Below are 24,971 nucleotides of genomic sequence, written 5' to 3'. Positions count from 1 at the left end.
CCCAGGTCAAGTTAAGCATGCTGGAACACAAAAGCTCATTCCGATGCAAAAAAAAACCTGACAAAGCTCACGAGACACTTTGTCAAAAGAAATCATGGAGCTGAGGATTTTCAGTGGACAGTACTTGAGAAACCATTTATGCCCTCACATTGCAGTGACATTTCCAAATATCTGTTCACCAAAGAACAAAAATGGGTGTTTAGACTGCACAGTGATGTGCAAGGTTTAAACGATCATATACCGTGGGCTAGCTTGTGATCATTTCAACACTTCCCATCTCTGGTAGGCTTACTACGAGTATTTGGTAGACTAGAGATTGATTACAGGCTAACTATACACCACATTTTCAGGTTGTTATAAAATCTAAATTTTGGGTGCAGTGATGACTATTCACGACATAGTTAGATGTGAGGTGCATCCGCTATTGAGACATGTCTTGGTTGGCTGAGAGGGTCCTACTGTGGAGGGGACCCATATGCTTAAATTATCATCTCAAGAAGATATGGCATCCTTCCTCTAATATCTGCGAAATATATAGGTATCATATTGGAGCATTGATGTGTATTTCCTGAGTTTTCTCCCTTTCTGTAATAAAACACAATGATTTTTGGCAAACTGCATGTGGATGTTCTATTGTCTCTTACAACTAGGAGACTCTTAAAACAACAAACGTCACGGAGGTGACGTCATTCTGTGGTACTCAGCGGGACATTCGCAAGTCTAGGTAGACTCAAGCATTTCTCTTAGGGGTGTTTCAAGCCATCCTGTAATGAGTAGCACACAATTTACAATATATAATATTAATTAGTGTATGCTCCATATTCCATCTGGGACTACATTTTGTGATCACACCGTCTTTAGAACTACAAACGCCTTTGGAGCTACAAACGTCACAAAGGTGACGTCATACGGTAGTCCCTAGCGCAGCACTCGCGAGACTAGGGAGATTCACGAAATACGGAAGTATTTCTCCCGAGGGACATCGATGAAATAATAAGTAAGCTTTGGTATGCATGTACTCACTAGTTATGCAAACAGTACCCCTTTCCTCTGCGGGCGGATGTCGGTAACTATTCTAACTATTTGTAAGCATGAGTGGAGATGTGTATTAAGACTCTATGAGGAGGCGTATTAATAGCCCAAATGCTTGTTTTACTGTCTCCATTTGACAGATATTGGCACAATAAGGTTAAATGGCCACATAAAGTATGGAACTTTAAACATGAGGCGCGCTTAACCGGCTGGGATTGAAACAGTCTGATATTTTTAGATATTTTCCAACGAAGCGCTTGAGACTGGGTGACTTGGTTGCACCAATCAGGCGAGGCAACAGTAAAACACCAAGGGTCGAATGCATGGGTAGACAGATAAAAGCACGCCTCAACAGTCCTGCCGTTGCCTCCCCTTGACTCAGCAAAACCCCGGAGGCAACGACAGATAGGTAGGCTCTGCGTGACATGCATAGGAGTCTTTTGTAAATCGCTTCAGCATTAATGGGAGAGTTGCTGTTTGTTCCTAGGTCTAGAACTGTGGTTTTTCAAAGTGGATCCCAGATTTCAATAGTCTTTCCAATATTTTAAATATTTAATGAGGCCCATATTAAATTGCATAAGGCTCTCTATAGAGAATATGGGATTGTAAAGAGGACATGAGTATCCCGAGATTGAAAGAGAGTGGGACTGCGTAGTAGATCAGTTAGGTCCCTTGCTATCCTAAAACACTATGTATACAACAAATGACATTAATAAACAGTCCTAATAGGAGGTGCAATGTAAGGGAAATGTGAGCGAGTAAAGTAGTTGCGAGGTGAAGTCTCTGGACGAGGCCTTGTTGAGTATTCCAGTATGTTTTTAAAATCATAGGAGAAGTATGTGGTCTAAAGTGGGAAGGTACAAAACTATGAATGGTTTATATTGTTCCCCTTTTCCCCCGTTGTCTTCTTCTGTTTCTTTCTTAGAGCGGGGCCTCTTAATCCTGAGCTAGGTCCAGGAGAGGTGAGGTACACTCCCCGATCAAGATGGGTGAGACACTAATGGTTGCACCTTTCATTGAAATGATGCCTATTACGTAATCTGCGTTTTTCTTAGCACATTAGAAAGTAGTATTGAAAGAGTGAACTAACTAGGAATATGTTCATAATGTTTCCTACAGATGCCATTTGCATCCCTTGAAGCGGAGGAGATGTGGAAGTAGGTTGTATTCATTCCACCCTGTTACATATTTGTATTTTTCTTTATTTTTATTTGTTCACTTTACTTAGAGAGGTATTTAAGCAGTAGCATTGTTAAGAACAGCGGTCCTGACGAAAGCCTAGGGCACTTTTACCCTATTGGCTGAAACATGTTGGCCATGAATACCTAGAAGTTATTTGCCAATACTGCTCCTTGCACTGCTATGTTTTTAGATTAGAGGGTAAGGTGATAACTCTAATAAACTTTGTATTTTCTCCTCATGACTCTATTTTAACTTCACACACTTTTGTTTTTTTGGTTTTGCACTGCTTTCTGGTTCCCAAGTGGTCACATACTGAAAAGACTGTACAGTCTGTCTCACTTTTCTATGTGTTGCTTATTCTGATACCATTGAGTGAATCCCTTGTTGGAAGTTTGTCTCCATGATCAGGAGACATACGATCCATATGGGCAGATAACCAGATGATAAGATTGATCACTCTGATTATTGATGGGAATCCAAGATTAGCTCGATGCTTCTTGGTTCTCTTAATATTCCTGTTATATTTTTCACTCTTCTAATTATGTCGCTAGTAACCTATAAAGCACTTGGTGGCTTGATATCTATTGGACCCCCAGTTCAGTTGGTTGTTACTTATTGCAAGCTGTCCATGACAGGCCACTTCCATTTAGGAATGCAGCTGTGGACAGTGGGGGTCTGATTACAAGAGGCCTGTTGTTAGGGGAGGTAATACTCCATCCAATACATACCAGCCTTTTAGGGTGCAGTATTACCTCCATATTCGAAGTCCTGCACTTCCAAACAGGTCATAATGTGGTAACCCCACATATTTTCCTCTGTTTGTGGCTTTACCCTTCACTTATTCTGCCAAGTGGTCGCTGGCAAAAATTGTGCAAGAAAAACAGTGTTACATTTGTTCAATACTTAGAAACCCGACTCAGGCACAAACTCCTGTTGTACCTAAAACAAGTTTACGTGCACTCTTATAGGACTAAAGAAGCTATACTGATTGAAGAATCACATTCTATTGCATATTCCTGACATTGTGATGTCCATATGTTTTATTTACAATCTTCTTATGGGATTTTCTATGTGTTACAATAGCTTTTTCTTAAAATAAGGACTTTTAACCTGACATTAGCTTTAAAGGTTTAATGATGTTTGTTGGATAGTTGCCCTTACTACAGGGTAAACTGAGATGTTTTGAGTTTTACTTGAACATTATTTTTGTTGGCTGTAGAACTCTGTGCTCTTCAAACCTTCTAACCAGATATACAACACTTCTATTCTCCTCTCTAAACATGTGAGCATTGGCATACCCCTAATTGGCACTGTTAATTTACTTGTAAATCCCTTGTAAATGGAACCATGAGTACCCAGAGACTGTAAATCAGATGCTGCTAGTGGGCTACAGCCCTTATTGTGACACCCACTAAAGTATCATTGTAAAGCATGTTGCCCGGCCTGCTTTTGCAGCCTGGTTGTGCAGTTTTAAATTGTCTTTTCGACCTACTAAAACAAACCCTTTGGCAAGCCTACACTTACTTTCTGGTTTTGCCTGCACAGCGCTTGTGCTATGCTTGTGAAATCCCTTATATTTAATATATCTTAAAAGGGGGCTCTGATCAGTTCCCATCACCAAATCACTGTGTTTATTTGCTTTTGTGCTGAACTTCATTTTTTTTACTTCCACTTGCTGCACGCCTTTACAATACTTCTACTAAAGCTGTTCAGACTGTTTAAGCCCCATTCACTGTCAAGATAAGATTTCTTCCCACAGAAAAGGCAGACAGCGTCTAACAATATGCTGAATGCTTGCTTTTGATTACTTCATTGTGTAAAGCACATGCTTTAGCATTAGAACGTTTGTGGCATTTACTATTCATGCCTCTGTAACTTCCTTTGCACTTTGTAGGCATTGTCAGATTGATTTTTCCACTTAATCTATTCAGTCATTATAATCAGATTCTAACTGTTGTAATACACATTGTGTGTTAAAATAAAGTTAATATACAAGAGCTGTGCTATATGTTACTGCTAAACAGGCAGCCACAAGTGCAGTTACCTCACAGACAACAGGGTCATGATTTGAATGATGCAGCATGTGCAGTAGCACCAGGCCCAAAAGTTGCTAGAAGTACTCTGGACACATAATATTTGTATATTGGACTACTCAACAGGCAGCCACAATTGCAGTTACTTTGCAGTTAAAAGAGACTTTATTTGAATGGTGCAGCAAGTTGGGTCAAAAACTCTAGGGACTCTATTAAATCCAGAGTATTGCTAAAAATTACAACTAAGCTGGCAGTCACAAGTGCAATTGCCTTACACACAAGAGGGTCATGATATGAATGGTACAGCAGGTGCAGTGGCACTGGGGCCTAAAGTTGTCATAACCCCACTGAACACCAAATATTTCTATATTTTACTACTAAAAGGCAGTCAGAAGTGCAGGCCTTGTAGGCAACCGGGTCAATATGTGAATGGTGCAGCAGGAGCAGTGTCACCGGGTCGAACATTATTATAACTCCTCTAAACACCTTATTTTGCTATTTACAACTATAATGCAGTTATCTAACAAGCACAAGGGTCATGATTTCCATAATGCAGCAGGTACAGTGGCACCAGGAGCAAAAGCTCCATGCACCCCACTAAACACCTAATATTGCTATAGTTTATGTCTAAACAGGCAACCACAAGTGCAATTACCTTGCGGACAACAAGGTCATGTTTTCAATGGTGTAGGAGGTGCAGTAGCACCGGGCCCAAAAGTTGTCAAAATGCCTCTAAACACATAATATTGCTATATTTGACTGTTAAACAGGAAGTCACAATTGCAGTTACCTTGCCGTTAAAAGGAACTTGATTTGAATGGTATAGTAGGTGAATCGGCTCTGGGGTCAAAAGCTCTAGGGACTCCACTACACCCAGACTATTGCTAAATTCTACTACTAAACAAGACAGTGCAGTTATCTAGCAGGCACTAGGGTCATGATTTGAATGATGTAGCAGGTGCAGTAGCACCGGGCCCAAAAGTTGTCAGAACTCCTGTAAACACCAAATATTGCTATGTTTTACTACTGAACAGGCAGTCACAAATGCAGTTATCTTGCAGGCACTAGGGGCATGATTTGAATGGTGTAGCAGGTGCAGTGTTTGTGTGCCCAAAAGTTGTCAGAACTCCTCTAAACACCTAATATTTCTATTACGTCGATTAATTCTATCATTTTCCTCTTTCATTTCTTTTTTTAAATGTTGCTATTACTTACCCACACTGTACCACTAGTAACAGCACAATAGATTGCCTTTTTGTACATAGACAAGTCATAACACTTTAACAGAATTATGTAACTTATATTGTACAACTACTCAGCAAGCTACACGTTTAAAAAAAAGCAGCTTGTTGTTATGCACATAGGCAAAACCTAATCCATTTACTAATGCCTGGTAATACTTATATAAAAAAAAGACACACATAATCAATCAATCATGGGTTTGTTGAGTTCGACTACTCACCCGTAGGATCTGAAGGAGCTGGGGGAGGGGGGAAGGTGTAGGGTCCTGTCCATCAAGGGGGAGGTCCATCTAAGAGCTATGTCTTAAGGTCCCTCATGAAGTTGGGGAGTGATGTCGCCTGTCTGAGGAGGAGCGGGAGGGCGTTCCAGGCTCTGGCCACGAGAAAGGAGAAGGAGCGGCCTCCCGATCTGGACTTCCTTGTGTGAGGGACCATGGTGTTGGAGAGCTGGGCTGATCGAAGGTTCCTTTGGGGTGCGTGGAATGTGAGTTGTCTATTCAGGTATGCTGGTCCGGTGTTGTGGAGGACTTTGTGTGCGTGGGTGAGAATCTTGAAGGTGATTCTTGCCTCTATGGGGAACCAGTGTAGTGTGTACAGGTGCTGGGTGATGTGGCAGTGTCGTAGCAGGTTGAGGATTAGTCCGGCAGCATCGTTCTGAATGTTTTGAAGTTTGCGGATGAGGTTTTTGTTGATTCCGGCGTAGACTGTGTTGTCGTAGTCAAGTCTGCTAGTGGCGAAGGCGTGTGTGACGGTCTTTCTGTGTTCGAGGGGGATCCATTTGAAGGTCTTGCCTAGGAGGCGGAGGGTGTGGAAGCAGGAGGATGCGAAGGAGTTGATCTGGCGGTCCATTTTTAGTTCGGAATCCAGGATGTTTCCGAGGTTGCGTGTGTGGTTCATGGGGGTGGGCGGGCTTCCTAGGGTAGGGAGCCACCAGTTGTCGTTCCAGGCATCGGGGTGTGGGCCCTTGATGAGTTCTTCTGTTTTGTCCGTGTTGAGTTGTAAACAGCTGCTCTTTATCCATTGGGTGACTGCTTCCATGCCTTCTTGAAAGTTGTGTTTGGCTGCATTGGGTTAGTTGGATAGGGAGTGAATGAGTTGGATGTTGTCTGCGTATAAAACAATGTTAAGTCCGTGGGTTCAGATGATGGGGGCTAGAGGAGCCATGTAGCTGTTGAACATCATGGGGCTGAGGGAGGATCCTTGGGGGACTCCGCAGGTGGTCAGTGTGGGTTCCGAGAGGAAGGGAGGGAGTCTGACCCACTTCGTTTTGCTGGAGAGGAATGAGTGGATCCAGTCGAGGGCCTTATCCCGGATCCCTACATTGTGAAATCTGCGTGTTAGGGTGCAGTGAGAGACTGTGTCGGAGGCCGCTGAAAGGTCGTGGAGGATGAGGGCTACTGTCTCTCCTATGTCCAGGAGGGAGCGGATTTTGTCTGTTGCTGCGAGGAGGGCGGTTTCCTTGCTATGGTTCTTTCTGAAGCCGGATTGGGAGGAGTTAAGGACTTTTTGCTCTTTGATGAAGGTGGCGAATTAGTTGTTGATGGCTTTCGAAATGACTTTTGCTGAGATTGGGAGCAGGCAGATGGGTCTGTAGTCCTTGAGGTCAGTGGGGTCCGCCAAAGGTTTCCTCAGGAGGGGGTTGATCTCAGCGTCCTTCCAGTCGTAGCTTGTTTCCGGTCCAGGGAAGGCATGGCTTGGCAGTTCGGGTTGGACTGTTCCCATGAGGCACAGGGTCAGACTGATTTGCATATGCCCATGTCTGAACTGGGGTGGCAGATTGGGCTAAAGAACGGTGATGGATTAAACCCAGATCTTTTGGCTGGGTGTGAGTGTTTGATTGGTTCAGATGCTCCGTCCATCACCACCCCCTTTTTGTACCGCTTTGTTCGCTATAAGTTGGCAGGGTATGCTCAGACGTGAGTCCCTTGCTCACTTTGCCACTGGATTCAAGCAAGCCTGGCTGAAGACGGCTGAAATGCCAGAAACCGGTCCTAGGAAGTTTGTTTCCGGTCCAGAGAAGGCGTGGCTTGGCAGTTCGGGCTGGACTGTTCCCATGAGGCACAGGTTCAGACTGATTTGCATATGTCCATGTCTGAACTGGGGTGGTAGTGTGGGCTAAAGAACGGTGATGGATTAAACCCAGATCTTTTGACTGGGTGTGAGTGTTTGATTGGTTCAGATGCTCCGTCCATCACCACCCCCTTTTTGTACCGCTTCCAGTCGTAGGGGCAGGAGGCGTTTGTGAGGGAGCTGTTGATGGTGTGGCGAAGCATGGGGGCGATGGTGTTGGCAGCTCTGTTGAAAATGTGGTGGGGCAGGGGTCCGTGGGGGCCCCGGAGCGTATTGACTTCACCATCTTCAGTATGTCTTCGGTGGTGAGGACTGTCCAGCTGTTAATCGTTGGCTTCAAGGTGTCGGGTGGTTGGTGAGGGTTCTGTGTGTTGGCTGTCTTCACCAAAATTGCAGTAAATGTTCTTGATTTTGTGGCATAAGAAGGTGGTGAGTTTTTCGCAGAGGTCTTGTGAGTCAGGGATGTCTGTAGACTCGCTGATGGTTTGGGCAAACCCCTAGATGATGCTGAAGAGTTCTTTGCTGTTGTGCGCGTGTGTGGACATTCTGTCTTGGCTGTCTTGGATCGCTTCCTTTTTTGTATTTCTGATGAGTTGGTGGTGGGCATTGGTGGTGGCTCTGAAGTTGTAGTGAGCTTCTGTAGATTTGGAGTTCCCCCAGGCCTTTTCGAGGTGGCGGCATGTGCGTTTGGACTCCCAGAGTTCGGTGGTGAACTAGCTGGCTTTCCTGGCGTGTGTGTTGTTCTTCTTAAGGGGGGCTATGGTGTTGGTGCTGTCAAAGATCCATCAGTGTAAGGTTCGGGCTGCGGTTTTGGTGTCGTCGTTGTCTGTGATGGTTGGGTTGGAGTTGCCGAGTGAGGTGGTGAGCTGGTTGTTTGTGATTTTGGTCCAACTTCTGCGTGGGAGCAGGAGCTGGATTCTGTGGATGGTGGGTGTTCTGAAGGTAAAATGGATGCAGCGATGGTCTGTTCATGGGATTTTGTGGGGTGGCTGAAAGTGATGGAGTTTCCACTGGTGAAGATGGGGTCGAAGGTGTGTGTCGTGCTGAGTGCGTGGGTCACGATCTGGCAGAGTCCTATGTTGTGGAGGTTGTCCATGAGGGATATGGTGTTGGGGTCTTGTTGGTTGTCGAGGTGGCAGTTGAGGTCTCCCAGCAAGGTGTAGATGGTGGACACGATGGCCTGCGGGGTGATGGTGTCCGTGATGGAGTTGGTGAATGGTCCGAGGGGTCGGTAGATGAGGGTTCTCCGGAGGGTGGTGGTAGGACCGGCTTGTATCCTGAAATGTAGGTGTTACATCAGGTCTGTGAGCTTGTCAGAAAGTGTGCTCAGTCGGATGGTGGATTGGTGGATGATGGCGATGGCCCCCCCCCCCACAGGGCGGGTTGGGCGTCCCTTGCGGGAGATCTTGTATCTTTGGGGAATGGCAATGGCAATGTCAGGTCCCGAGGTGGTGTTAGTCAAGGCTTCAATGAAGAATGCGACGTCCGGAGTGGTGCTGTCGAGGAGGTCCCAGATTTCAGGGCGGGGAAGGCGGTGTTTGTGGTGGGATCAAACGTTGAGGAGGATCCATTGCATGGTCTTTGGTGCGGTCGTGTTGTTGCGGTCGGGTTGTGCTGGATCCGTGGTCTTGGTGCTGCTGCAGGAATGGCGGCAGCGGTGACAGCTGATAGGTCTGTGGGTGTCGGCTGGTGGTGCTAGCTTGCAGTTGTTGTTGCAACCTGGATTGAGTGCATAGAGTGCCGCTGGGTTCTAGCATTGGTGGTTCGGAGGTCCATGGTTCCTGGCGCTGGTTACGTTCGGGTCGCGGACAGGTTTACCTTTGACGTCCCTTCGGCGGGCCACCAATAAGTAGGAATTGGGGAGGGCTGGACAGCTGGGAGGCGGGAGTGGGGAGGGGAAACTGGCTTGGGCTAGTCGCGCTGGGCGGAGTGGCTGTGGAGCAGCAGCAGTGGGGAAAAGCGGGAAAAATGAAGGTGAAAGGAAAGTGGTGTAAGGAAAAGGCAAGCAGAAAAACGGAGTGACAGAAAGAGTGGAGGAGGGCCTCGAACACCAACACTTGAGAGTGCAGGGGCTCAGGAGCGCCTCACTTGATGGTGGAGCTGCGAGGGTGGGAGAGCAATTTCACTGAAAATAAGTCAGTGGTCTTGTCTCTTGTCCCCGCAGTGGCCGCCATTAAGTAGGGGTCGGGGAGGGCTGGTCGCGCTGGGGGGAGGGGCCGCGGGTCAGCAGCGGCAGGGAAAATCAGGAGAGAGGTGCACAGAATGAAGAGTAGAGTGAAAACAGAGTAAATGTGAAATGGAGGATGGAAAGTGATAGGAAGAGATTGATGTTAAAAGGGCGAAAAACGAAGGTGAAAGATGAGAGGTGAAAAGAAAAGGCAAGCAGAAAAACAGAGCGAGAAAAAGAGTGGAGGAGGGTCTCGAACACCAACACTCAAGAGTGCAGGGGCTCAGGAGGGCTTCAGTTGATGGTGGAGCTGCGAAGGTGGGAGACCAATTTTACTGACATAGTCACCCCTAGAGTAGGCCAAAAATGCACATAGGGCAGGATTTATGGTATTTAAAAAGTAGAATATGTTGTAGAGAGTGTCTCCTTACATAAAACCCTCATGTGGGCCCTGCCTTGGAGCTTGTTTTCCTCCTCAGCTGCCATGCATCTGATATCCTGACATGTTCAGGCTGTGCTGACTCCTCCTGCAGCAATGACAGAACATCTGTTTCTGCCTCTGAGGATAAGAGGCCTTTCTTTTAACCAAGAATACACTACAAGCGTCACCCAGAAGACCCATGCTTGAGGTATATATAATGTTATATAATATTTTACATGTCAAGGCAGTGAAAAAGCACCTAAGTTGTTTTTTCATAGTGGCAGGATTGGCCTTCCCATAGGTCCCATTTTAAAAGGAATTTAAAATCCAACCTAATTGTCAAATCTGATTTTAAATTACTATCTTAGAAATTAAATTTTTAGAAAGTTGTCGTTTTCCTGCCTAAAACCAAAAGGCTTTCTTGCCAGTGGCCAGCTGGATACTTACTCCTGATGGCTCCCTTACGGTGAGATGTGCATTTCTTCCAGACACTACACATAGGAACCTGAGAATAGGAGGGCGACACCTACCTTGACAGGATAGCCTGGTGCGGTATCCAGCCTCTTCCTGAGTTTTAAAGGATGCCTACATTGGCACTGACAGGGGGCGTGGCTAGCAGCCGATGAGGACGGTCGCAGCCTAACGAGGCTCCCGACCCTCTGCCCAAATATCCGCCTAATATCCTGCTTATGTCCCGGGATCCCCGCGCACCTCGGGTAGATCCCGGGTACTGCCACTGAAACCTGCTCCGGTGCGAGTTATACGCCTGGGAACTGCTCGCAAGGACGACAGAACGCTGCGAGGGACGGAGCTTCTGGCTCCCAAGATGGCGACACCCAGTCTCCCTAACTGAGACAAGCCGCGAATCCTTGAGGGCTCCCCGACGGCGCCCGCCCGTGCAGCGGGGACTACCGAACTGGAGCTCCGTGCCCTGGGACGCCCCGGCGGGCGATCGTCCCCAGACAACGCCGCATCCTGAACGGAGCTCCGTCGCCGGGGGTCCGACGGGGCCCCGCCTCTCCGGGACGGCCCTGAACTTTTTCCCCCGGCTCTGAGGCCTACGCCCTGGACGGGGGCCTGCCCCTACCCTGAGTTCCTGGAATCTGCACTGCTGCGCATGGCTCTCCCGCCGGGCTCAGGGCGGCGGGCGCTGGTTGACCCCCTGGTACCTGACCAACTGGTTGGCGGCGACCGACCACTGGGGAGGACGAGGCCTGCCGACCGCGAGAAGGAGACCCCCAAACGGAGGTGAGCCACGAGACCCCGGGAGTCCCTCCCCAGCACTGCGGGGACCAGCGTTGCGGACCGTACCCTGGGACAACTTGGCGGGTGCCCACCTCGACCTTCGGAGAGCCCCGAGCGACACCCCGCCACTGGAGCACCGGCGGGGTCCCGCCTCGCTGGGGGAGACTTCAAATTTACTCCCCGGCGCAGAGGCCTACACCCGTGGCGGGGACCCTCCCCCTCCTCCGAGTTCCCGGATCCTGTCTTGTTGTGTGGGGCTTCCCCCTCGGAGTTTGTGGTGGCGCGAGCTGATCGCCCCTAGTGCCCAGCTGGCCGCTTAGCGGTGCGAGAACGGGGGTGTAAGGCGCTCTGCCACTGCGGGGCCGGCCCGGACTTGCCTACGACCCAGCACCATTGCGCTTTGGCCTACGACTCGCGGGAAGCCGCTGGCCCCTGCCTCACAAATAGCTTGGAGTCGGGTGCCTTCTCCCAGGACGCTGAACGTCGCCTGGCACCGCGCCCCGTCCCGGAGCTGAGCCCCGCCGCCCACAGGTGGCCCCTCCAGCCGAGGCCACTGGCGCGACGACCATCAGCGGAGCCCCCTGAGGGAAAGGCTGGGTGGCCCTATCCCTCCTGACGGCTTACAGCGGTGCTCTCAACGGGCCCGCCACCTTCCTAACTGAGGACGCCCGCAAAGGGGGCTAACCGAGAGGGCGCCTAGAGTACTCACCGCCGCCGGGGATTACGAGGGGGGATTCTGCTGACCCCATCACGGAGCTCGCGGAACACGGGAGGCGTGGGCAGCGAACACGACGGAAGACCCGAACCCCTCGAGCGTTGGGACGACGGACAGCGGAGCATAATGGGCAAGACGACAAGAGGCGCAAGGACGGAGGGGACTCCCCCCTCGGAAGAGTCCGAAGGCCCCGTGCACCCGACGACGGATCTCCAACTAATGCAGGACAGAATACTGGACGCTATTGCTGCAACGAAAGAGTCGCTGCACAGCGACATCGCTCAGGTGTCAGCGGGCCTGGGGCTTCTGCGGGCCGACCATGCAAAGTTGGCAGACAGAGTCAAGATTGCGGAGGCCACCCTACAGGATATCGCGCCGTCGCAGAAATCGATGGAGGGGAAGCTCACGGAGGCACTAGATCGGATCAGCACCCTGGAAAGGCGAGCCGAGGATGCCGAAAACCGCAGCCGCCGGAACAACGTGCGCCTCGTTGACCTGCCAGAAAAAACAGAAGGGACGGACATGTTGGGATATCTCGATGGCTGGTTGCGTTCAGTGGTGGCCCCAGAGGGACTTTCCCCCTTCTTCACTCTGGAAAGAGCGCACAGAGTACCGGCGAGGCCCCCGAAACCGGGCTTCCCACCTCGCCCGGTGGTCGTAAAACTCCTGCACTACAAAGATCGAGACTGGTTGCTGCAGCGCGCCAGGGACGCCGGCCCGTTTCAGGTGGACAACAGTAGGGTGACCCTGTTTCCGGACTATACATTTGAAACCCAAAAACAGCGAGCCTCATTCCTTTCTATCAAGCGGGAGCTCCGTGCGGAAGGAATCCAATACTCGCTTTTGTTCCCAGCTAGACTCCGAGTTGTAGTGGGTGAGAACACGTTGTTTTTTCAGACATCAGATGCGGCCTGGACCTGGTGGGACACCTACAAAGCTGGCACGGACGGTGCTCGGCACGGGGAAGAAGAGGAACGCCAGGAACAATCTCTCAGACGGTCGAGACGTCACCGGGGTCGAGCCCGGGGCCCTAAGAGACCAACAAACACTCAAACGGCGGACGAACGAAGAGCGGCATTGCAGGCGGTTAAAGAAGTTTCGGGGCCTGCACTGACCCACTCGGAGAGGGGCTCGGGCTCGGAGGGCCAGGGTACGGGCTCAGACACTGAACTATCGGAGCTAGGTGGAGCCAGGGGACCGAAGGTCACGCCGCAGACGTCAGGTGAAATCATCGAGAGCTGAACCCTCGACAAGGTACCAGGTGGGGAGGCGGGGGGCTGCCACCACTGCCGCAGCTGCTGCGAACTCTGGAGCAGGCGGCTGTGAGACTGAACTATTGCAAACTGTGATGTGTATTACAGGGCGGAGGCCTGAGGGCAGTCCTCTCAGGCGTTAGTGACTAGCGTACGCACCCCAAGGCCCATAAGGCCACCGTAGCTCGACTACGGAATAGAGGTTCTGTGAGCCGTTGCTCACTTGTTTGGATGGGAGTGTCTCTATTGCAGAGGGGTCCTATTCTGGGGGAGGGGGGGCCTGGAGCGGTTGGGGGTTCTCTGGGCGTAGCTATGAGGGGGGAGTTGGGGAACGGGGCTGGGGTGGGAATGTGTGTGTCAGTGCCTATGGTCTGGATGCAGGTTACTAGACCTTCATCATTCACTGTATGGGACAATGGCTAATATGTGCCCGTTGAAATGTGTGACCTGGAATGTGCGGGGCCTAAATACAATGACGAAGAGACACAAAATTCACTCATACCTGATTCGTCGCGGAGTGCAGATTGCATTCCTGCAGGAGACACATCTGACTAAGCAAGAGGGTATTGCACTTCAGCGTAGATGGAGGGGCCACTTATTCTACACTACCTACTCTGCATTCGCTAGGGGAGTACTGATTTGGATAAGGGCGGGCACTCCTCTGCAGGTCACTAGGCACACTGAGGACCCAGAGGGGAGATACGTGGCTGTAGAGGGCCTGCTCAGAGGCCGACTCATAGCGCTCTGCAACATCTATGCGCCAAATGTAGATCAGGCTACTTATTTTACCAAACTCTCCAGGGTACTTACCAGTTATATCTCAGGCCCAACTTTAATGGGTGGGGACTTCAATTCCATTGCGGATGTTACACTAGATAGATCGCACCCTCCGCTGCGCACCTCCCCTGTGTACCGATTAGCGAAATGTAGAACCGAATGGCAAACTGCTTGGGCCCTATCGGACTGCTGGCGCACGCAGCATCCCACTGTGCGAGATTACTCATTCTACTCCAGCCTCCACGACCTGCATGTGCGTCTTGACTCCTTTCTGTGTTCCCCTGCAGTGCTCGCAGCGGTGCTCCGCACGGAGTATCTAGCGCGCACATTGTCGGATCATAACCCGCTCCTCCTGTCCCTGGACTGGATGACTGTGCCCCCAAAAATCCCGACGTGGCGGCTGCGTCCCGACACTCTGGATGACCCGCCCTTCCGTGCTGACCTGGAGGCGCGGATCGGCCAGTACTTTGGAGACAACGAGGGCACCACCTCCTCCAGAGCAACGGAGTGGGATGCATTTAAGGTAGTGGTACGGGGCCACTGTATCGGGAAATATGCAGGTGCACGCAGGTCATTGATAGAAGACCTAGAAAAGGCTGAGAGCGCGCTGCGGGAGGCGGAGATCGACCGCCCTAATCGCCCGGAACTGCAGGAGATGGTGTGTAAGGCACGTGAGGCGGTGGCTGTGGAGGTGGAGCGCCTCCGCAGTTTTGATTACAGGACATACCTCACGAAAACTCTCGCAGAGGGTGATAAAACAGGATCCCTCCTGGCCTGGCTAGCGAATCCCTGCAGAAACAGCCAATCGATTTTGGCCTTGCGGGGACCTGAAGGCCAGGACCATGCCACGCAACCTGCAATAGCGGACTGCTTTAGAGCGTACTATGAGGAGTTGTATAAATCTGGGTTGGGCGACAACTCAGACATGCTGGAAGCCTTCCTGGCCGACTTACCGCTACCACACTTAGAACGGGAGCAGGCTGAAGCGCTGGGGGGTCCCATTACACTATCTGACGTACGCAGTGCTGTGAAGCGAATGGCGCGTAACAAGACGCCGGGGATGGATGGACTCCCCATTGAGTTCTACGGGAAATACCTGGACCTCTTGGCCCCAAGACTACAACTAGTTTATAACGAGGCAAAAGAGGCAGGCCGACTCCCCCTGTCGATGAGCGAGGCCATAATGATCCCTCTTTTGAAACCGCGGAGAGAAAGCACTGATCCTGCTTCTTACAGGCCCCTAGCTATGCTAACGACTGATTACAAAATTCTAAGCACGGTGCTGGCTACCAGGCTGTTGTCCCATATGCAAGAACTGATCCATAAAGACCAATCGGGTTTCATACCCACGAGGAATACTTCGCATAACATTCTTAGACTGCTACGACTGGTAGATGCCCCGCCACCGGAGGCGGGTTCCCCCCTCGTACTGGCGGTGGACATAGAAAAGGCCTTTGATAGCCTGGAATGGAATTACTTATACGAAGTGATGCACTGATTTGGTCTGGGAGAGGGATACATCCAATGGACTAGAGTGCTTTACTCCACTGCGAGGGCCAGGGTACGGATCGGACCGCTGGTGTCGGACCAGTTCGAGGTGACTCGAGGAACCCGACAAGGATGCGCGTTATCTCCGCTACTGTTTGCACTAGCGGTGGAACCGCTCGCGGCTGCGGCCAGGAGCGGGGAATACTATACAGGCCTGACCTTCAGAGGAGACCTCCACCACATCTCCTTATATGCAGATGACCTCCTCCTCTTCCTAGACAACGCGGATGAGGCGGTGGAGGGTGCTGAGAAACTCTTAGAGTACTTTGGCAATATTTCGGGATTGAGGGTAAATTGGACAAAAACGTGCCTTTTCCCACTCCGGAGGGGGGTGGAAAGCCCACCACTCCGTTCACGCCTGCGATGGGAACCCCGCTGTCTGAGCTACCTAGGAGTCCACATTTATCACGACCCGGCTGACCTCCTAGACGGCAATATTGGTCGGTGTATCCGTGCCCTGAAGAGTTGTATATCCTTCTGGGCCACCTTGCCCCTTTCGATGGCCGGCCGAGTGGCACTCCTGAAAATGATTGTCCTGCCGAGACTGCTCTACTTTTTTCGGACCCTCCCCGTGTGGATACCAGGGTCGACCTTTAAACACCTGAAAACTATATTGGTGTCGTTCCTATGGGGTACGGGTAGGCGTAGGATTGCGCTGGCGACACTAACCCGCCCAAGAGACGAGGGGGGACTAGCAGTCCCGGATTTTGAGTTGTACTACTTAGCGGGACAGCTGCAGTGCTTTACGCAGGAGGTGGCGAGAGTCTATCGGGGACCGGAGCAGGACAGGGAAAGGGGTACCCCTCGCCATGTCCTGGCGTATATCACTCTACAACAGAAGTTGTTCCTGAGGGGACTATCTCAGGAGGAGCGGACGTTCCGACAATGCTGGAATCGTGCACAGAAGCGGGTCGGGCCTGGTCGCCCATATGCCCCTGAAATCCCATTAGGCATGGTGACGGCACTACCGCATGGCGGAGACTGGTCGGGGTTACGCCTATGGGAAGAAGCAGGGCTCCAGATGCTGGGCGATTTATACGAGGATGGAGTGCTCTCCCCATACCAGACTCTACAAGAGCGGTACGACCTCCCCAGAGGTGACTACTTATTGCACGCAGCGGTGGTGAGAGCCATGCAGAGGCACTGGGGAGGAGGACTATCGGAACCCACGACTTCACTAGCATGTCAATACACGATGATGGCGGCGGGTACGTTTAAAGCTGTCACATGCCTCTACCGCAGAATGCTCTCCGAAACACTGCTGCCTCTTACGCCGCTTAAAACTAAATGGGAAGAGGACCTGCAATTAGACATCCCGGACACGACATGGGCACAGCTAGTGGGTAGAGCTAGAAAGAGCACCAGGAATGCGCGTTTTCAACTAATACATTTATACATCCTCCACAGGGCCTACCTCACTCCGCAAAAAATCACTGCATACTTTCACGTGGCTGACGCGGCTTGCCCTAGATGCGACCACATAGGGGCTGACTTAGTACATGTGCTGAGAGGGTGTCCCGCGCTCCAAGATTACTGGACCACCATAGGGGAGACTTTGAACGCGATCACAGACAGGGAGCTACTCTATGACAATGCAGTCACTATTCTACACTGGTTCCCCCACACCAAAAAAAACAAGCTGTCCAGTAAATTCATGGACATGGGCTTACTCCTTGCCAAAAGAGAATTGACTAAAGGCTGGAAATCAAGGGTGGGACCAACACACAGGAGATGGCTACACGAATTTTTTAAATGGGCCACTGCGGAGAGCACAATCCGTTATCAATTGGCCCGCCGTAACTCGGATGATAAGGCACGGGATGCGGCGATGGCATGGGAAATTCTAGTACAAGCTCTCAGAGATAGCACACTGGAGGGGGAGGAGGTAGAGGAGGGGGGAACGGATCGGCCCCAACCACAATAAACGGACCTTCGACACTACCAGGGATACCACACACGCAGTATAACACGAATGATCCGGATTCCCAGACCAGGAGTGCTTACAGTTGCTCCACACGCAGGCGCTGACACAAGGGGGGGTGGGGGGGGGGGAGCTATAGTTTAAGAGGGGGGCATTTACGACATATATATCACTATACTAGTACATCAGGGCTACTTCACCCGCGGAGGACAAAAAAAAATAAAAGCAGACGCCATAGCACACTGACCGTTGTTGGAGATGATCGCAGTATCTTACGTGTTAACCTATTTTGAGCATTAGCGCCGCCCTGCCTCCGGGATGAGGGCTGAATGGCTGTGTTTTCCCACATTTTGACTGTTGCTCAGAAATTGATGCTTCTGTACCCTCTAATAATGATGATGTTGCCTATTTGTATATACTTTAATCTGCAATAAAAATTGTTTGACAAAAAAAAAAAATACATTGGCACTGACAGATGCAGCTCACACCTAGGCCTGCCTCTCCTTTGTCTCTCTTATCAGGCTTGTACCAACCCCAGTGGGGGTTACAGGAATTAAACAGAACTGGTTAAGGGGGTGGATGGTGGCTTGCCCTCCACCCGCAGGCTGGCATGGGCCATAAATATGGACCCCACAGCCCTCTCCTCATAACACGTATAGGCCTGTAAAGAATCAGAAGAAGGAATGTCCTGCTGTCTCAAGAACCTGAAGGAAGACTGGACCTGCTTGTCTTGAACCAATGCCCCGAGAAGTGATTCCACAGGTCAGTTGGCTGACCTCTTATTTGAGCTAGAAAGACACAATCTTCCAGAGGACACTTTCCCTGAATAACCCAGCCGACCAGTCCCAAGTGAACAACCCATGGCCCCTTCTACTGATCACTGTTGGAGTGAGTGTTATCCCTCAAGTGGTGTCCCCTGTGCCATGAACCCTTGGCTGGTGTTAGAGTGTACTCCTCTTGTCCACATTGCAAAAGGTGGGATCTAGAATCTTTTTGCCAATTTTCTTCCAGAAAAACTGCTTGGGACCCAGATCTCTATAGGAGCTGCAGTCATCGACGTTGAATCACTGCTCAGTCTCAGCTTGCTGGTTTGAACCACTGAAGGAGAGCTGACTTCTAGAAAAGTTTCTAAGTCTGAACGTAGAATGCTTCATCAAGACAATCACGAAACCAAAGCCGATCTATTTTGAGGCCTACCTGGGCACAGACTCTGGACTTCACCCACTCAGAGCTTTGACACTTCAACACTGTCTGCACCTGGCTTGACCCTGATCCTAAGCTTCAGCAACCAGTTGTTGTCGAGCCCTGTTTCGGATCCAGCTTGCCCCACAGACAAACACTTTTTCACCATAAAGTTTTATAATTCCGACAGTAAAACTTTCACCAGGATGAACCTGGTTCCTGTATCTAACCCGCACTCCATCAGACTCAGCATTAACTTTTAACTTTGATCCAGCCCAGGACGATCAGATAACCACTGTTGGTGCATTGTGCTTTTCGGCACTGTTTTTAATTTTATTTTAAAGTTCATATCTCCAGTTTTGGAGTTTTGTCATTTTGGTGTCATTTTATTTATTAAAATGTACTCTATTTTTGTAAGTTAGCTTGGAATTTGTCTTGTGTTGTATTTTCACTTTATTACTATTTGAGCAGTGGAGAAATACTTTACACATTGCCTCTCTCCAAGTTAGGCCTGACGGGCGTGTGCCAAGCTGACTGAGGGTTCAACACAGCTTCATTTATTAACTATGATGGTTCACCCTAACAAGGTTTGTGATTATTATTTGAGATGAGTTCTCAGCCTCCTCAACTAATACTACAAACTTTCAATTTCTTCAATCTGATGCCAATAAACCCAACAACAAAATGCAAATGCACATATGTGCATTGTTTCTAATATTCAATTATATTCATGCTTTTTTAGGTTTACAAAAGGAACACAATGTGAAGGTCAACATGTGCTACCACCTCGCCTCTATGACAACGTGAGTAATACAAAAAGACTACATTTTTTATTTCGTGTTTTTTAATGTATATGGAGCTGTACGTTTTTAGAGAGTTTAACCAGTGAACTGTATAAAGTTCAGTGGAAAATATGTAAGGGGAGCACTCGGTTCATCATTGTAGTATTCTTGGTCAAATAAAAAACCCACAATCAAGTATCTTGCATTAAAAGGAGTACATCAATCTAAAACATCCATACTAAAACACTATAATTTTATAACATTTCCATCCTAAATCACACTAATTACATGATTTGTATTCAGTGATTCTCTCTCTAACTCAATTTATATGCAAAGTACTAATAATCATTTAGAAACTAATACTAATCTCAAGTACAAAAGATAAAAGGCTTACCCTACCTTTCTAAGACTATAAAGCATAGCCATTTCACACACACACATTCATGAACAATGCAACGCATATTTGTACATTTAAACGTAGGTAAATTATGCCTAAACAGCGATCCTCAAAGAAACCACTCATTAAGTTCTCAACTCATGTTTTATTTATTTAGCCTCTTTCGTGCATGCACATAAAACAAAAGAATTAAAGATTGAGTTAAGTGCATTTCTAACTGTGTGCAGGTTTAGAATGTGATGTCCCTAAACATTTCGTGCTGGTGAATTGATTACATCCAAGTTAACTTTCTAGTGAGGTCGTGGCACAATGGTGCTGGAAATGAACCACTGATGTGTAAGTTAAATGTCATATGTGGGCTGCGGTGTGCATTTACATCACCCACATGTATACCTAAAGTGTCCGGTTCCAGAGAACAGAAATCCATTGTGTTGTGGCTGGGTTGCAGGTTAAAACCACTGCAGTGACACAAAGGAAGAAAAGGCCTTTGCCCTGTAGAAAATCTAATTTTATACACTAGCCAATTCACTGGTAAGTGTGCCTCAAAAAGCCACTGAGTTGGGGGCCTAATGTAAACGGTGTGATGTTCTACATATTAGATGAAATTATGTCACCATAGTGAAATGTTACCAAAAGCTGCTTGTCACTGTACAGGTCAAGTTACTTTTTCCATGAATAGGTGTGGTACTGAATGAAAATCGATTTTCTCAACTCTACTAGGGAAAATATTAAAAATCTCTTTAAATGCTACTTTCCACATTTTGCCAACAATGTAGTTCAATGGGAAACGTAAATATTTGTAGGTGTACTAGAAAAGTAACTTTTAAAAAGTATTCTTTCTACTACCTCGAATTAAAATTAGTTTGGCTGGATACCGCCATTTTAATGACAAAATTTAGTTTTGAAAGTAACAAAAAGAGAGCAAGGAAGGACAATGGGGACGTCCTTTTCTCCTGATTAATAGTCTAGAACAATGTGGACGAACCCACTAATGAATCCTTGTGCCAGGATGACTCTATTTCGAGTGTTGGAATGCAGAAAAACCCATCAGTTTTTAAGAAGAACCCTCACCCACCAACCTAGTTGGTGGCATGCTTCATCATTGGGTTCCCAGCTGGGCTGCCAAATGCAACCCAGCTGTGCTTGGACGCCTGTGTTACAGTGGAGTGTTTTTTTTTAATGTTTTTATATGTGAAGTGTGTTTAGAGTGGTGATATTAAAAATATCTCTGGGATCCCCTGCTGAAAAGGTTTTGTTCCTGGGGTCCTGGTACACCATAAAACAGTGCAGGATAATATGAAGGTAAAAATTGGTCTTCGTTATCTCGTTAGGTGTTGGTCGACTTTTTTCAGCCTTCTTAAAAACGTATTATGAGGCTTTCTTCAGGACCAGGTGAAGTGAATTTTAATGTGGCAAAAAGGAAGCCGCGTGAATTGTTTACAGCACACGCTCTAAGGTGTGCTGTGCATGCTGTGGTGTAGCCGTACTTACGGACCCACTGGCCGGTAAAACCTGAAAGACAAAACACAATGTAAAGGACGTACACAACATGTAGAGCAGCTTGACTGTGACTCACGTCTAACTTCGTTATCCTTTCATCTGTGCTGACTTTCGTATTCAAGTTCACTCCATGAGTCAGTTTAAAGGATTCATTATATACATTCATTCACTCCTAGACTTGCGACATACACCTATGCCCACATGCATCAAAGTAAATTGCATTCGCAAACGGTGCGAATCGCAAAATTCGGCCGTTTGCGAATGCAATTTCCTTTTATGGGATGCATTATTTTTTTTCATTTTTTTGCAATTTAAGAAATCGCAATTTGTGATTTCTTAAATGCAATGCATTAACATTTTTGTTTGCGAATTCGCAAATAGGAAGAGGTAAATTACCATGAAGTTGAACTTCATGGTAATTTGTGAAAACTTTCAAAAATGCACAAAAGTGAATTTTTGAAAGTTTCATTTTACACACACACATGCCCTTGGAGCATGTGTGTGTGAAAAATGTTCTTAAAGATTAATTTCAGGGGTGCAGGGGGGGCCCTTTGGACCCCCCCCCCCCTCTGCACCCATGAAATAGAATTCTCATTTTGCGATTCGGTAATTGCGAATCGCAAAATGGAAATGGCTTCCCATTCATTCCTATGGGCCTCTAGGCCCATAGGAATCAATGGGAAGGTATTCCTTAATTGCGATTCGCAAATTGTGAATCGCAATTAAGGAAAATTAAGAAATCGCAAATAAAATTGGGATTTCTTAATACATAGTTTTTTGCGATTTCTTAATTGCGATTCCTTAATTTTCGCAATGATGCATGTGGCCGCTAGTGTGTGCAAATTCGTGCATTTTGTGGATGGTGCCAGCATGCATTTCTTGAAGTGAACATTTGTAATTGTGTAGTCACATATCTATGTGATCACGGTTTTGAGCAAAATATTTTTGTTGAGGCTTCCATTTGTGGAGTAAATGGTATTCTAGGTAACTATTAACTTTTAATAATGGCCAGTGTACTAGGTCATAAACAAATTACGTTTTCATAAGAATGCATGTGTGCTGTAAAAAGACATGCAAATTACAAAAAAGTTAATTTTGTCATAGAAGAAGCAGTAGAAAGTGGATGAGAACTGCCCGCAGTATCTTACATTAGCTACGTAGTTTGCATAGCTTTAATAGGTCCCAGAAGGGGGCAGACTCCTGTAGTCAAACACTGGTGAAACAAATATGGCATTTTAGATTTAAAGTTTAACAAACCTTGGATATAAAGTTAGGAATGATGGCCCGGTGATGCCAAGGTCGGCCTAGATTTTGGTTCAAAGAACACTTACTTCATCGAGGTTGACCGCCCGCCGATCCTACCTTTTACGTTCTTCTCCGGATCCTGTAGGTGACCCTGTATGGCGGTTGTGTTCCTTTGAATGCTTACCGGCAGTGGCTGGGGGCGGCCCGCGTGTGAGGATGTGACCACCTGATTCCCGGTACGTGAAATTTGCAGAACCACTAGACCGTCTCACGTGGTGTGTTTCATACACTGGTATTGCGCACCGGAAGTGTATAGAAACTGAGTATAAAGAGTTGACCGACATATTGGATATGCAGCTTATTTAAAAATATTACACTGAAGAAATGGTAATTTGTATTTGGGCATAACCAAAACTACAAATATGTGGAATGCCATGGTTTTGCAAACAGGGAAAGGGTATTGAATCCTGTATGTGCATGTCATAGTGGTCTTTGAATTAGTGTAGTCTGCATAACATAGCCGTCCCTCAAATTACAAGTTGATCACTAGTACTGATCAGTCCGATCGCTAATAAGTAATGTGTATTAGTATATGCTCGTTATTAGAAGACCATCAGAAGAAAAGTGAATGTTATGTGTATATCTGTATGCAAAATGTTATGCACTATGTGATGGGATTAGACTCCCAGTATAGTGATATTCAGGTGCAATGTTTTTGATGGTATAATTTTCTCAATTTCTTTATGTAGTTTTTGTGAAAACAGTACATAGTGCCGAGCTCCTGTCTGCCATGCCACAATAATATACTACTAAGTAATTAAATCATTAAATCATGTAATAAGCTGCCCTGTTTTGTTGGCAAGAGGGAGAGTCTGTCAATTAAGGTCTGTTTAATGAGTTCCAAGGGATATTAATGTTTAGTCCATTTTTGTACAGCTGTTCAATAACAATCTTATGTCGTTTGTTGTGTGTCCAGTTCTTAGGAAATGATCAGTCATCTTTGTGTTGTTGCGTTTACATCGGATGTTACTCCTATGCTTGAAAATCCGGATTTTGACTTTGCAACTGGTCATGCCGATATATCGGAGATTGCAAGGGCAAGTGATTAAGTAAATAACATTGAAGGAATTACAGTTTGTATGTGTTCTGATTTGCCAGATACTATCTGGTTCCAGGTTCAAAGATTTTGTAGTTTAACTGAGGTGGCACACGCTACAGTTTCCACAAGCGAAATGGGCGGTATCTTTTGGCATTTAACACTATTTTGGCCAGTTTGACATGAAGTTGTGGATGTGTTGCCACAAGGCAGTCTTTCAGACTTCTTGCTCTTTTGTATGAGAACATAGGTTTTTCCCAGTAACAAAGTCAAAATCTGGATTTGTGAGCATTGGAGAAACATCCGAAATAAACGCAACAACACAAAGATGACTCATCATTTCCTAAGAACTGGACACACAACAAACGACAGAAGATCCTTATTGAACAGCTGGAGAAGGGCTCAACTAATCTACAGAGTCGCCTTCTTGAAAAAGAACAACAGTGGGTCTACTGTTTATCAACACACAAAAATGGACTAAACGATAATATACCATGGACCTCATTAAACACACCATAATTGACAGACACTCCCACTTGCCAACAAAACAGGGCAGCTTAGTACATGATTTAATGATTTATTCACTTAGTAGTATATTATTGTGGCAAGGCGGACAGTAGTATATTATTGTGGCAAGGCAGACAGGAGCTCGGCACTTATGTACTGTTTTCACAAGAACTACATAAAGAAATTAAGAAAAATATACCATCGGAAACATTGCACCTGTATATCACTACACCGAGAGTCTAATCCCATCAAAAAAGTGCATAACACTTTGCATACAGATATGCAAATAACATTCACTTTTCTTCTGATGGTCTTCTAATACCGAGCATATACTAATACTCATTACTTATTAGCAATCGGACTGCTCAACACTAGTGATCAACTTGTAATTCGAGGGACGACTGTGTTATGCAGGCTACACTAATTCAAAGACCACTATGACACGCACATACATGAATCAATACCCTTTCCCTGTTTGCAAAACCATGGCTTGTCACATATGTATAGTGATGGTTATGCCCAAATACAAATTACCATTTCTTCAGTGTATTATTTTTAAATAAGCCGCATATCCAATATGATGGTCAACTCGTCATACTCAGTTTCTATACACTTCTGTTGCAAAATACCAGTGTATGAAGCACACCATGTGAGACG

At 47.5% G+C, this 24,971-nt stretch overlaps 1 protein-coding gene across 2 annotated transcripts in view; it reads left to right on the top strand.

The window, feature by feature from the left end:
- Positions 1-24,971, top strand: part of TOM1L1 (target of myb1 like 1 membrane trafficking protein) — a 653,197-nt gene that overhangs the window by 499,812 nt on the left and 128,414 nt on the right. For both annotated transcript variants that reach the window (XM_078654420.1, XM_078654421.1), the window contains one exon: positions 19,530-19,590. In XM_078654420.1, the coding sequence (XP_078510546.1) occupies positions 19,530-19,590 (61 nt within the window). The remainder of the gene's footprint in view (positions 1-19,529; positions 19,591-24,971) is intronic.

This window comes from Lissotriton helveticus, chromosome 7 (genome assembly GCF_964261635.1).
Source record: "Lissotriton helveticus chromosome 7, aLisHel1.1, whole genome shotgun sequence".
Classification (NCBI taxonomy): domain Eukaryota; kingdom Metazoa; phylum Chordata; class Amphibia; order Caudata; family Salamandridae; genus Lissotriton; species Lissotriton helveticus.
The sequence above is the reverse complement of the archived record's forward strand: the minus strand, read 5'-3'. Positions and strand labels throughout refer to the sequence as shown.